Genomic DNA, 13699 nt, shown 5'->3' on the forward strand with positions numbered 1-13699 from the left:
TTTTGTCACTCGCACAAAGTGCCGTGAGCTGTGATGATATTTTTTTTTAAGTTGGGGTTGATGACACGTACACGCGTATCATAAGTGACTTTTTTGGACGTTGGTGTTCCATATATAACAAAGAAATGACAATTTCTATCTTCTAAAAGGCGTAAACAAGAAAATGAGACAAAAACAAAGATTTCGTTAATCGATTATATTTTGATAAAATACTTGGAATGAGAATGAATAATAAATATATATTGAACTTATTTCTTAAAGAAAAAACAAGACAGTTTAAAATTTCGTTCATTTATATTTGCATTTTCAACTTTCCACATCATGCATGATGCATGAAAATACACACGAAATACAAAGGAATTATATCTCAAAAAAATCAAGTTGAACATCTGCACAGTTACTATACCTCCAAGGAGTATCAATCAAATCTATTGTTTTAATCGATTTCCCAGCAGCATATTCTCTGATGCGTTGTTTAAAATGTGCATATCGACATTCGATAAGAATCGATCGTTTTGATTCGCTTCTTTTCATCTTGAATACATCAACATCATAGGTTTGGATGCCAATCATATTGCAGAGGCGATGATAAATCGTTGATAAATTTTCATGTGTAAAATACGCGATGTTGATTCCAACAACATATTTGATTTTGATTTCTTCTTCAATTTGTATTTTCAACAGAGAACACCACTCGTTCAGCGCATTCTTAAAGTTATCGATGTGAGAACAATACGACAACTGATTGGAAATATTGTTGCTTATTGTGAATCCATTTTTGAACACAGTTTTCATTTGATAAAACGATGCTTCGAAGAATTGTTGAATTCTCCGAATAGCGCTTTGGTAATTGGAAAATCCGTGAACTTCTCTCAAATGAAGAATAAAGTCAAATGCTGTTTTCGCTTCATGATTGCAACAGACAATTCCGTGCGCCTGCTTGTGAATAATTAAATCTTTATCAGCAACCATTTGTTTACAGTTGCAAATATAATAATCGATTCCAATGTGTAAATCGTTTGAATTTTTTTCCTTGATGAGCTTGCTTAGATTATCCAGAGATATCTTTGATGAATTCGTATCAAAAGCATAAAACCGATATGGCTTCAAATGACTGTTAAAATGGTGTAGAAGCCAATGAGAATATACATCGCGTTCACGTTTAAAAGTGCTTAATAAATTTTGGTCTTTGCAATACGCACAGTGAAATATTACACCACTTTCTTCTGTTCGACCTGTATTAAAAGAAAATATTATTATTATTATTGTACAATCTTTAGTGAATCTTTCAAAAACCAACCAATTTTTGAGCATTTTTGATTTATAATCACATCAGATAGTATCAGGATCTTATTTTCATCCGTTGAACCTAAGTCAAAAACAAAATACGATGTTTTACCCTGTGAAAACAAATACTTTTAATTAAACTAACCGGTTTGAGTAGACTTTGATTTCAAATGGGTAGTATCGTTTAGTTTGGTGATATTTCCTCGTTCAATTTTCAAATTTGATTTTGTAGATTTAGTTCCATCGTGGCTATTCGGATCAAATTTATTCATTTTGATTGTTGCTTTCAATTCAATTTGGTTCTTCGAATCATCTCCTTCAGTCTTGATAGGTATTTTCAACTTTGGCCGTTTAACAAAAACATCGAATGCCTCTTTAATGCTGAAATATAGTAGTATAATATTAAGATTTTTTTTGCTATTTTAGAATAATGTGCCAAATTTATTAGGTATATATTAAGTTTTTTAATGCATTACCAATTTTTTGCCTCCTTATGCAGATAACTTTTGACATCATCGTCGATGTTATACAATGAAGTTCTTAAACAAAATCTGGTTATTTGTTCAATGTTATCAAGAAGAGAGAACATCGAATTATAGAAATTACTCGGTTTGGTCTTAAACGGTCTCTCTTTTCGCATAAAAGGTTCATTGATGCAACGGTCGATAGATTGCTTAATACTACAAATTTGAAAAAAACATGACAACTTTAGATTTTTCTAAAGGTTCCAGAACTAATATTCTTACCGACGAACAGAATAGCGTACAAAATAACTTCTGAAGCCATCACTATCAAATTTCATTTTATCCATTTCATTTTCGAAGAATCTACCAATAGTTTCATTCAAGGCCTTCCGCCACTTACGCGTTTCACTATATACTGCGCACATTGTGGATTTTTTAGTTGATTTTAATGTTCGTCTCCAGCAAGTGCTAACACTGTTATATAGAAAACAAAATAAAAACCATTTGAATATTTTTAATCAAAACGAGTATGAAAATTACATCGAATATTTTTGCGTCAATCACTTATAATTCAATCTCACTTCAGTCAATTACTTGCAGTAAATGAATGCTGTAGAATACACGTCAATTTATCCTATTGCCTACTTGATATATATCTAACGAAAAATCCGAGGGAAAATGTAAAGTAATAAAATAAACACGATATATCGATCAAGTGTGTATGTTGCATTTATTATGAAATTAAATCAAACCAAATAGTCCCTGGAATTGTATAAGATTTATGTAGCCGAGATTTTATTGTCACTTGCAATGTACAATTGATCGGCTGAGAATAAAAGTGACTTTAAGTTTTTTTAAACCGTCTCCATCTTATGTAAATCCTATACAAATTATGAGACACTTTTAAGATTTTTTCTGCTTAAAGTCTCTTTTATTACCAGCCGTACAATTGTACATACTTGAGCAAAAATGAAAAACAAAATAATTTTGATCAATACCTGCTTTGTTTTTTAAATAAACAAAGTAACATGTTTGAATTAAATTCAAAGTATTCAAATAACGAGTTAAATTTAAATTAACAAAAGAAAACAAGGAGACGCAAAAAAAATGTAAATGTTCTTTTCTTTACTAACAATTTGATCAAGTGACCAAAAAAGGATAGGGAAAATTAATCGTAAACATGATATAAATCGTATAAAAGGAGGACTCTCTCTACAGAGAAGTCAATCTTTGCAAATCCAGCAAAGGAGAAACAACTGCTTAAATTGACAATAAGTCAAAATTTAATTCTTTTAAGGTAACTAATGCTATAAAGAAACTATTTATTATAGTGAATTCCCCAAGTCGTACATTGCATGTATATTTGTACATTTAATATTATATCTATTGGAAATATCGAGAGGAGAGTATGTTTTTATTCAGACATTACTCAGCCATAAGCGCTGAATAACATACTCTCTTCTCGATATATTCAATAGATATATAGTATAACACTAGAAACGTGATTCGTGGATGAACGTCATTCACATGTATGCATCCTGATATACAATTCATTTGATGACATAACCAATGGGCATTTATTATAGCTCTATGGTTGTCTCAATATTAATCTGATCGTTTTTTATGTGTTTTTTGTTGATAATTTGAAACCACTGGAATCGAATTTTCTAAAGAAATTAAAAGATAATAATATCATTGAAAAATCAATGAAAATTTCTGTTTTTATTCATTCATCTTACCCAACTTCCTAATTTTTTCGACGGTTAATTGGCGAATATCCGGTACACCCATTCTAATATCGTAATTACGTTCCAGTGTTTGTTTAATTTCAACACTCATCAAAGAATCCAAATTCAAATCAGCCAATGAGGTTTGGTTTGAAACATTGTTCAGGTCTTTTAGTCCCAAAATATTGGCGATGCAACTCACTAAATCATTATCGCTTCTTTTAGCTGTGTATTTTTCGGCCATGACCATAGATACGAGGACAGCGTGTGGTTGCTGCATGAAGTGATCGATTGTTTTTAAGCATGATACCATACGCTGTGGCAATGTACCATTAATAACAGTATTGTTATCGCCCAAATTGTCAATAACCAGACCAGTATCGCCAATTGCGCCCCATTGGATTGCTGTACCTGGAAAACCAGATGCTTTACGATTTTCACAGATACGTTCCATAGCTGAATTAGCCAAACCATAATTAGTTTGACCAATAATGCCACGACCACTCGTTACACTTGAAAAACACACAAAGTAATCCAATGCCGGACACAATTCACGTGAAATCGTATCGAAATGTTTGGTGGCATCAATTTTTGGTTCACAAACCGCTTTAAAATTGGCTTCCGTCTGATTTTCAAATAAATCATCGTGTAAAATTGCAGCAAGATTAAAAATTCCGCCAATTGGTCCCAGGCGATTTGCTGCTATCAACAAATTTTTGACACCATCCAACATTGTAATGTCATTAGTATCAATTATGACTTTAACACCACGATCGTTCCAGCGACGCATCATCCATGCTTGATAATTAGTTTTAACACCATTTCGAGATGTTAAAATCAGTTTTGTGGCACCGCGTTCAATCATCCAATTTGCCAATTCTAAACCAAAACCACCCAAACCACCTGCAATGATGTACGATTTCTCATTGTGCATGTATGTCTTCGGAATGGCAGAAATCAATTTTGGGACTGGATTTAACGACTTTTGTGTTTCTTCCTCGCGTATTTTGATAATAGTTTTGCCGATTAGTTTGGTGTCATCCATGAGACGGAAGGCATGTTCAAGTTGCTTGTCACTAAAAACGATAGTTGGCAACGGATGAACCGCTCCGTTTTTAATACCATCAGCAACCAAACAAACAACTCTTTCGATAGTTTTATCATCCTCATTCATAATATTTTTCAATGAAATGCCGTGGAATGAAATATTTTTCTTAATAATCGATTCTAAAAATGAACTTGAAGCTTTGCGCATATTGGGTGTGTCGATTCCCAGGAATCTGCCGTTCGAACATAAGCAACTTATTGAAGCTTTGATTTCATCAGCACATGAATTCAACACCAAATTAACGCCTTTCCCTTTAGAAGAACGCATGATAAATTGCTCGACTGATATGTTTCGTAATCTGTTGATGTTGGTGTCAGTCAATTGTGGGAAAGTTTTTTTCAAAAATTCACGTTCTTCTTCGCTATCAACAGTGGTATACACTATTAAGCCATGATGCAAGGCCACATTGATGGCGGCTAGACCAAGATTACTTCCAGCACGAATTAAAATTGATTCTCCTTTCATCATTTTACCTCGGACGACCAAAGCATAGTAGACGGAAGAATAAATACATGGAATGGTTGAAGCTTGCTCCATAGTCCAATCATAAGGAATTTCCCAAATCATATTGCGTTGAGCAATGCAAGTTGTAGCTAATGATTTACCTTTCACTATTGCCATGACACCTGCGAATAAATTGAATTTTACACATTTTGATATGTTCATTTTTTTTCACTGATTAAAACCTACGTTTTCCGCTTGAATCGCGACCAGAAAACTCCAACCCCAAGCCACAATCTTCATTATTGTGCATATTCAAATTATCCATAGTCATTTTTCCCGAGCTTAGCATAACATCGCGTAAACTAACTGGCGCATAGTAAACTGTGCACAGTTCAATCCGTGTATCTATTGGATCGGGTGTTTGATGTGTAAACGGGCTTTCAATCCATGACAAGCTTGACAAATCACCTTTGTTTAATGTATTAACATATGCATGTTCAACCTGTATGTTTTCTAGACCTATTTGTGAATTCAATTTCAAATGTCTGTATGTTCCCCAACACCCATTCTTATACACATTGATGACCAAATCCTTGCTCATTTGATCGGCATACATTTTGCTGGCAAATGAAAATTGTCCATCGTTTGCATCTGGAACAAATATTAAGCGTACAAATTTCCCTCCATTTTCACGTTTTAAACAATTCATAAAACCAACAGCGCCCAACAGCTCTTCACCTTGCCCTATAACGTAAACATATGTGTTATCTCTTTCAGCGGTGGCCAATGCTGATTTCAATCGTTCAAGATATGCGTAGTTTTTTTCTGTAATCGAAATTATCGTTTTGTTTCTCGCAGTAATATCGATCATTTGACGTAATAAGATCAAGTATTTGTTTGAAGCACATTGAATAGAGATAACTGTCAAATTGAAGATGGCAAATAAATTATCGGCTTCAATTTTATTATAGGCGTCAATATTTTCTTCGAGCAAAATGAAACCATCTTCACGGATTGAGGCTTTAAGATGTTTAAAAATTTCATTGACGTTCATGCGGAAAACAACATCATATGCAATAATCAAGTGGCTATTCAATTCAGCTGGACCCGTGCCCAGATCTTTGGTTTTAATCGAAATACTTCTTTCAGCAGCAATTTGTATATCGGATTCGGTTGATCGCATCTGTACAATGATTAAATCGCTTACAACAAGTGGTTCGCTATCGATTACTCTTTGAATGGTCAAAACAATTGCATTTTCGATTCTTCTATTATCGGCAACATCAACAATTTTAAATTTTAATATACCATTACTGTTTTCAATGACCAGATGTGTTGCAACTGAAATGGCATGGAAACGTGCACATTCTGTAGACTGTGATAATTCTTGATTCATATTTGTTAATGAAACAAATTCATAATGTTCCAAAATCGGCGATGGTTGAATGTCTGAACGTGGTGCCAATGAAAGTTTTATCCCGCGCAATTCAACTCCGCCTGATCTAATGATGCCATCATACATGTAAACAGGAAGTTCAGCGTTGTTTTCTTTCAGATTTGTAATAATTTCAAAGTGTTTATTTGGATTGAAAACAACCCGATCAATTCGAGTTGGCAAGTACAAGTCACGTGAATCTTTCCCTAAAATATTGATTTGTACCATGGTATCGCTGAAGCTAACCCAATTATCTTGCCATTTCAGTTTGCCTGAAAGGGATTCCATGTTTAGTTGGCTGATACTACGGAATTTACCATTATAATCGTAACCACGGAGACGTAATTCCTTATAAACATCGTCGATTTTCAATGGCAAGCACAATTCGTCTCCTTCAAGTTTTCTATTCAAGTTTGGTTCGGATTGCTCGAATTCAATATCTCCCGGGGTATAAATTTTGCCAGAAACTACAATCGAGCCACCTTCACATATTTCAAAACAGCCACTGCTATCCAAGAAACTAAAGTTGAACTTGACAGAACCCTCTTTCGGTAAAGTGATGTTACGATGAAAGACAATGTCTTCTAGAACAACCGATGTTTTATCGAATGTGCTGTTCTTTGTCTTTGCAAATATGCGCCATACCAAATGTATATAACCAGTAGCTGGGAATAGAAGACGACCGTCAATCATGTGGCCACTAAAATATGCATCTTCATCTTTTTTCAGATTAATCTCAATGATGCTGTGACCGGAGATTGCTAAAAATTTTTAAAAAATAATATGACTTTGGACACTTAATTTTTCAAACGATATTAATGATAAAACACTAACAATTTATCTCGAATTTAGGTACAAAAAAACGCTGTGAGTGGTCCCATCTTATTTTCGAATTCAACATAGGTGTGCCACAACCAACTGGATATGAAATTGGGGCATACAACTTGGATATTTGCGGTTGTACTCCAGCGGCATACAATCTAAAAAAATTAAGTATTTCAATATTTTAACCATAACGTTCGTCTTTATCAAATGGACATTTTACGAACTCACTTTCCAATATTTTGCATGAAGAAAACCAGATTGTTTTTGTGTCCACGTTTAATCAAGCTCAACGGGATGTTTTCACTACCAAGCGTACGCTTTAAAATAGCCTGTAATAAACCGGTTGGAGAAATTTCGATGCAGATGGCATTCTTTGGAATATGTTGAATGGCATCGTGGAAGAAAACTGGCGATAGCATATTGTTTTCGTGATAAGCGGGCGAACTCTGTTGTGCAAGTGTCGATGGCCAATCTTCCTCATGAATGCTTGTGCTCAGCCAGCGTGATGTGCGGTTTTTCGGTTGTGGAATAATTTTTTCTAATGATTTTTTATATATGGGTCCAGCACTAGCAATGTATTTACTGTGGAAAGCATACCCCGATGTATTTACGACCTTTGCAAACACACCCTCTTTGATAAGATCATCAATAAATCTGGTGATCAATTCTGGAGGACCTGCGATGGTGACACTTTCGTGACCATTGTGACAAGCTGCAACGATATCAGCTGGAGCACGAGCCTAGTAAATTCAACTCTATAATTTTGATTACGCTCTTTTTATAGAAAAAATATGATAACTACCTTAGTTTCCTCCCAAGTTAGTCCAATTGAAGCCATCCGACCTTTTTCCATGACCGTTTCCAAGCTGCGACCTCTCCAGTAGGCTGCCAAAATGGTTTGCTCTAGTGTAAAGCAGCCATCGGCATATGCACAGGCCAATTCACCAATCGAATGTCCGATTATTCCGTTTGGTGAGATACCCAAATGACTCAAAACATCCGTAAGAGCAATTTGAACGGCAGTAATTGAGACAAACGTATTCACAATATGATCGAATGTTGATTCGTCACTTTTGCAAAGAATTTTCATCAAATCAATGCCTTCACGGCGTAAAATGTCGGCACATTGCAAAATGCTGTTGCGGAATACATCCAAATGCATTACATCCTTAGCCATACTTGCCCATTGCGATCCCGTACCCGTATAAATGTACCAAATTTCGTGGTTGTCATTGATTAATTCACTTACTCCACGTACAGTTGGAATGTCACCAACTATGGTATAACCACGGCACAAATGCAACGGAATATTTTTTGAATGGATTTCATTTATTAGGTTTATAAACTCTATGTCGAATTTATTTTTTTCAATTTCATCTAAAAGCAAATCAACTGCTTCAGTAGTACGACCTGAAACCACGATTAAACGTGGAACTATGTCCATGTCCATGGATGTAATGAATTTTCGCTTTTTATTGGATTTCAAGATGACATGAGCATTGGCACCACCAAAACCGAATGAATTTAAACCAACAATGCCACCACTCCATGCCGTATTTCGATCAACAACTTTCACACGCCCATCGAGAATACCGTACAAATCTGGATTTGGTGATTTGTAGTGCAAGTTACCTGGAATAACTTTGGCTTCCATAGCCAAAATTACTTTTACTATCGAACAAACACCAGAAACTGCTTCTGAGTGACCCATATTAGACTTAACGGATCCAATCAACAACGGTGTTTTACGATTTTTACAGAAGAAGTCTGTAATTGCGTTTACCTCTTGTGGATCACCGACCTTGGTACCAGTACCGTGAGCTTCAACATAGTCAACATCGTGTGGATTTAGCGCAATTTCATTGTAAGTTTCACGGATCAATTGTTTTTGCGTGCTCCCGTCGGGGAATGTAATACCTTGCTCTTTGAAACCATCGGTGTTTGTGCGAACATTTAAAATAGTTGAATAGATGCGACGAGCTTGGCTTTCCAATTGTACGAAAATGACAACACACCCCTCTGAACGAACGTAGCCAGCACCATTTTCATCAAATGCTTTACATTTCCCTTCAGTGCTTAACACATTTAGTCGCATCAATTGCAATGACATGGTTGGATTTAACGTAATGCCAGATCCAGCAACAATGGCTGAACTACAATTGCCTGCTTTCAAATCGGAGAATGCCTGTGACAATGCATACAATGAACTCGAGCAAGCTGTATCGCATGCATAACTTGGTCCTTTGAAATCAAACGTGAATGATAGACGATTGGCAAACATAGCTCGAGCACAACCAGTTAAACCATAACCATTGACACGATCTGGATCGGCAAGCCAATAGTTTTCAGTTTCCGAATGTGATACACCAATATATACACCAGTACGGCTGCCACGCAATTCATGCGGATTGTAACCGGCATCAATGATTGCTTCGTGTGTTGCTTCTAGCAATATTCTTAATTGTGGATCCATACATTCAGCCTGTTTTTGATGTACACCAAAAAATTGGTGATCGAAATTTTCCAAATCTTCGTCCTTTATTTTGCCCATTCGATCTGGTAAATCGTATAAGCCAGCTGGCCAACGTCTTGGTTCGTCATTAACCATATCAACGCCATTGAATAAATTGTCCCTGAATTCTTCGATAGTCGAACTTTCTGGCAAACGCCCGGACATACCAGTGATCACAATTTCATCGGGTAATTTTTTATAACTATACCGTTCGGAGGCCATATTCAGTATAGCAATCTTCACTTTCAAAGTGATATCTTTATGTTTATTGATTTTGCAACACTTCACAAACAATTTTCTTTTCACGACTGAAGAACTATTTCAATTTTTAACGTAACAAAGTTCCCATAAATTCTTATTGTATTTAAAATATTTTCAAATTCTTTAAATTCACAAATTTTCAATGTTTGGTCGTTTGGTGATATTTGGATTATTTTACTATATATCTTAGTTCCTCTTTTGGAACTTTTTTGAAAATGAGAAAAACACTACAATTTGAATAGATATGGTTCGAAAATCGAAGTTGAAAAACAAACTATCTATATGATCTAACGATGTTTATTGGTCAATTACTAGAGTGTATATGATTTGAATCAAGTCGTGCGATGTATATATATAACCTTAACCGTTCAAACAGGTGCTATTATAATATCGATATTTACATAATTAAAAAAGCTTTTACCGAACGTTCATTACTATTAATATTCATTAAATCACATTCCGTTCTCTATTACGTTTAAATTGTATTCAGAATACAGGCCTATATTATTCAGTTACAACAAACACAATTACACACAAAAAAATCAACATAACTTTTTAAACGATTGTATCGTTTAATGTTGGATTCAAACGATAAATTCATCTTTTAAACGATAAATTCGTTTAAATTTGAAGATATTAAACGATTTTACCGTTTAAAAGATGAATTTATCGTTTGAATCCAACATTAAACGATACAATCGTTTAAAAAGTTATGTTGATTTTTTTGTGTGTAGTGTTATAGTAAGCCATGTGTAGTTGGCGCATCGCAGATATGTGGTTCTAATACAAGTGGCGTCGACGAATCGCTCGCTTAACCGATCATCACAAATAACAACACTGTCATTCAAAATCAAACTCAGTGAAGTTTACTGTTAACTTGAAAGAATGACAAAAATGTCTTAATAGGCAGACATGTTATGTAAATTAATTACAAATCTCATATCTCGTTACGTTCCATTAAGAAAGTTTAAATTGGAAGTTTGCACGTAGACCGAGTTTACGATGTTCAGTGCGTTTTGACCTTAAAGTAAAAAATCTCTGGTTATTTAATTGCTTCTAAACAGAAGATTAAATAAAACATGATTTTTTCAGGTTTTATACAGTTAGTAATTTTCACTGCTCACAAAAGCAAGATCTTGAATACTTATAGTTCACGTTCTTTCTGTCATTGTTTTATACTATTAGTTTTTTTTAAGTAAAATCTTACCTTGTGACATCCAAATTTCAAGTGAATAAATTCCTAAGCAGACAAATTTTATAATTAAATAAGCTCTCACATAGTAAAAAATTCTTTATTTTAGATTCAACGACTCTAGATAATTAAAAATTCCATAGTTTCCAGTTGAAAAAATATTGTTTTATGTTTTGCAACCAATGCGTAAATAATTTCCCGTTTGGTGTTTTAAACATCAAATGACAATAAAGTACTCTTTTTATTAATTTGAATGTTCAGTTTTAATTTTTTTTTCAATTACGTAGAATATAACTTGAAAAAGAAAATTAAAACATTTCATTATAGCATGTGTCAAACTTGATAAATAAAAGAACCGTCGAAAAATTATAATAATCAAATTATGAATAGCGCAGACAAAATTTGGACATTTTTTTTTGTTTTATATTTATTTATAATTTTCATATAGAAATTTTGAGAATATAATGTAGCACTAAAGAAATTGTAATTAAAATCAATGTTCCACTAGATTTGAATAAATTTCATTGAATTCATCGGTTTGATAAGTTGGCATATTGTTAAACGTCCAAATACGTTTAGAAACTAAATGCTCGAATGCATACGACTTTTGTAAACAGATAGAGCGATTTGAAAGACAATAGAAAGCGTGATTACAATTATTATCCAGCCATGGATTTAAGATCGGACACTTCTTTTGTTAAATTACTTATGTCATGTTCCAAACGAGCCACTTTATGTAGTAAATAAGTTTCAAATATTTGATCGTGTTTAGTAAGTGTATCTAATTTCAAATTAATGGGATTTCCCGCCAAATCGTAAGATTCAACTTTTCTTGCGAAGAACACAAACATCGATTGAAAATCGAATGCAATATTATTAGTTGAAGCGTGTAAGACCTTCAAACTGTGTGTTTGCCATATCCAATCGATATGCAACAACAAATTATTTCGTAGATATATCCTTTCGAGTTTATTCATTGGGTCAATGTATATTGGTGAAATTTTATTGGATTCGGCAAAGATTTACGTCATATTTGATTTGACATCCAACTCAGTAAATTGATCATGTGCAATATTTAGCACTTTTATTTTTGGCATTTCCGTATATTTCATATATTTTAAGTCTGGATTGAATGATATGTTCAATGTTTTCAATTCTTGTAGTGGCTTAAATGTGTCATTGTCTATTATTTCAATTGAATTGTAGAGGTAATGGAATATATCTGCATTGAGCGTTTTTAATTTATTGTTGTACAAACGTAAATTAGCCAAAGATTGTAATGGCTTAAAAACACTTCCATTGAATACATTGATATTATTATTTGACAAATCCGAAGTGTCAATGCGGCTAGATTTTGAAATGCATTTTCATCGATAGTGTCGATTTTATTTCCAGACAATGGTAGAATTTCGAGTTTTTGGCAATCAACAAGTAAGTTGGCGGGTAATGATGTTATATTTGAGGTTTTGCCAATCGCAAAATCCTTTTACCGTCATGATATCGACTTGTGTTATTTCACTGAAAGTTATCTTCTTACAGTCTTCATAAAAAAATTTCAAGTTACTTATTGTATAACTTTCACCAGTGAACGCATTTGTATCTTAATAAAAAAAACTGAATAATTAACTTCACATATAATGGTACACAGTATGGAAATCTAAACATGACTTAATCATGAAAATCTATCAATTTTTCGATTCAAAAAAATTTCCTTTCAATATTGATAGAGCGAATTGATCGGTTTTGAGTACAAAATAGTTTCAATTTGACAATCTTTCTAATGCCAATTTCTGAATTAAACTAATTCGTTACCAATTCGTAACTCCAAATGGAGAGCTCTATAAATCATTTGTTAAGACATAAATGTATTGTGTGGCAGAGCTATCCTTATCAATACTTGATTAAAGATTGTACTTTATGACATTGAAATGTTGGCGCGTGTTTTTATGATATTGTTTTTTGGTCTTTTGATGTTGATGATTTTGATGTGAAAGAAATATCAATACAGCCGCGGTCGATTTTTCTTAAATCGAATTTTGAGCACTTTGAAGATTTACAAAAAATGTTTTTTTTTGGCACGAGAAAATCGACGTTAGAATTGAGATACAAAATCACCAAAAATTTGATTTGCCTGTGTGACATGAAACTTCAAAAAAAAAGTTTACTAGCGAGTCAAATTAAGTCTAGATTTAATTGCTTAAATACCGTAAGAAAGTCATAATGAAATAAAAACAAAATTCGTGTTTTTTTTTTGGTATTTTATTTTTATATTTTTTGTTTAAAGCAGTCAAGTTCTATAATTTATATTTATAATTATTTTTATTTGTACAAACTTCAACAATTTTTAGTAAATATTAAAGATTATTAAAATTACGATATTCATAATAAAAATATACAAGCAGCGTTTTTGTTGTTATTTAAATTTCAAATATTCATCATTACAT

The 13699-nt window shown here is 33.4% G+C and overlaps 1 protein-coding gene across 2 annotated transcripts; it reads right to left on the reverse strand.

Annotated features, from left to right (window-relative positions):
• Nucleotides 1-396: 396 nt before the first annotated feature.
• Nucleotides 397-10101, reverse strand: LOC116349479 (fatty acid synthase-like). Of its 2 annotated transcripts, XR_004201919.1 has the most exons (10): nucleotides 8093-10101; nucleotides 7519-8030; nucleotides 7300-7445; nucleotides 5277-7226; nucleotides 3491-5212; nucleotides 2034-2225; nucleotides 1764-1967; nucleotides 1433-1668; nucleotides 1301-1369; nucleotides 397-1235 (listed from the first exon to the last, which is right to left on the reverse strand). XR_004201919.1 is itself a non-coding variant. In XM_031780948.1 (6 exons), exons 1-6 carry the CDS (start codon nucleotides 10022-10024, stop codon nucleotides 3357-3359), a joined length of 6324 nt encoding a protein of 2107 aa, XP_031636808.1. In that variant the 5' UTR covers nucleotides 10025-10101; the 3' UTR covers nucleotides 2889-3356. The 2 variants fall into 2 exon arrangements, 1 of the variants encoding a protein (XP_031636808.1); XM_031780948.1 differs by lacking the exons at nucleotides 397-1235; nucleotides 1301-1369; nucleotides 1433-1668; nucleotides 1764-1967; nucleotides 2034-2225 and adding an exon at nucleotides 2889-3418.
• Nucleotides 10102-13699: the final 3598 nt, after the last annotated feature.

The sequence above is a fragment of the Contarinia nasturtii genome, unplaced genomic scaffold (assembly GCF_009176525.2).
Source record: "Contarinia nasturtii isolate CC-2019 unplaced genomic scaffold, AAFC_CNas_1.1 Cnas_scaffold_2864, whole genome shotgun sequence".
Classification (NCBI taxonomy): Eukaryota; Metazoa; Arthropoda; class Insecta; order Diptera; family Cecidomyiidae; genus Contarinia; species Contarinia nasturtii.

Coding starts and splice junctions, on each gene's coding strand:
- LOC116349479 (XM_031780948.1), bottom strand. CDS start 10,024: ATGGCCTCCGAACGGTATAGTTATAAAAAATTACCCGATGAAATTGTG. Junction 5,213..5,276: donor TCGCGATTCAAGCGGAAAAC/GTAGGTTTTAAT, acceptor ATTTATTCGCAG/GTGTCATGGCAATAGTGAAA. Junction 3,419..3,490: donor CGAAAAAATTAGGAAGTTGG/GTAAGATGAATG, acceptor TAATTTCTTTAG/AAAATTCGATTCCAGTGGTT.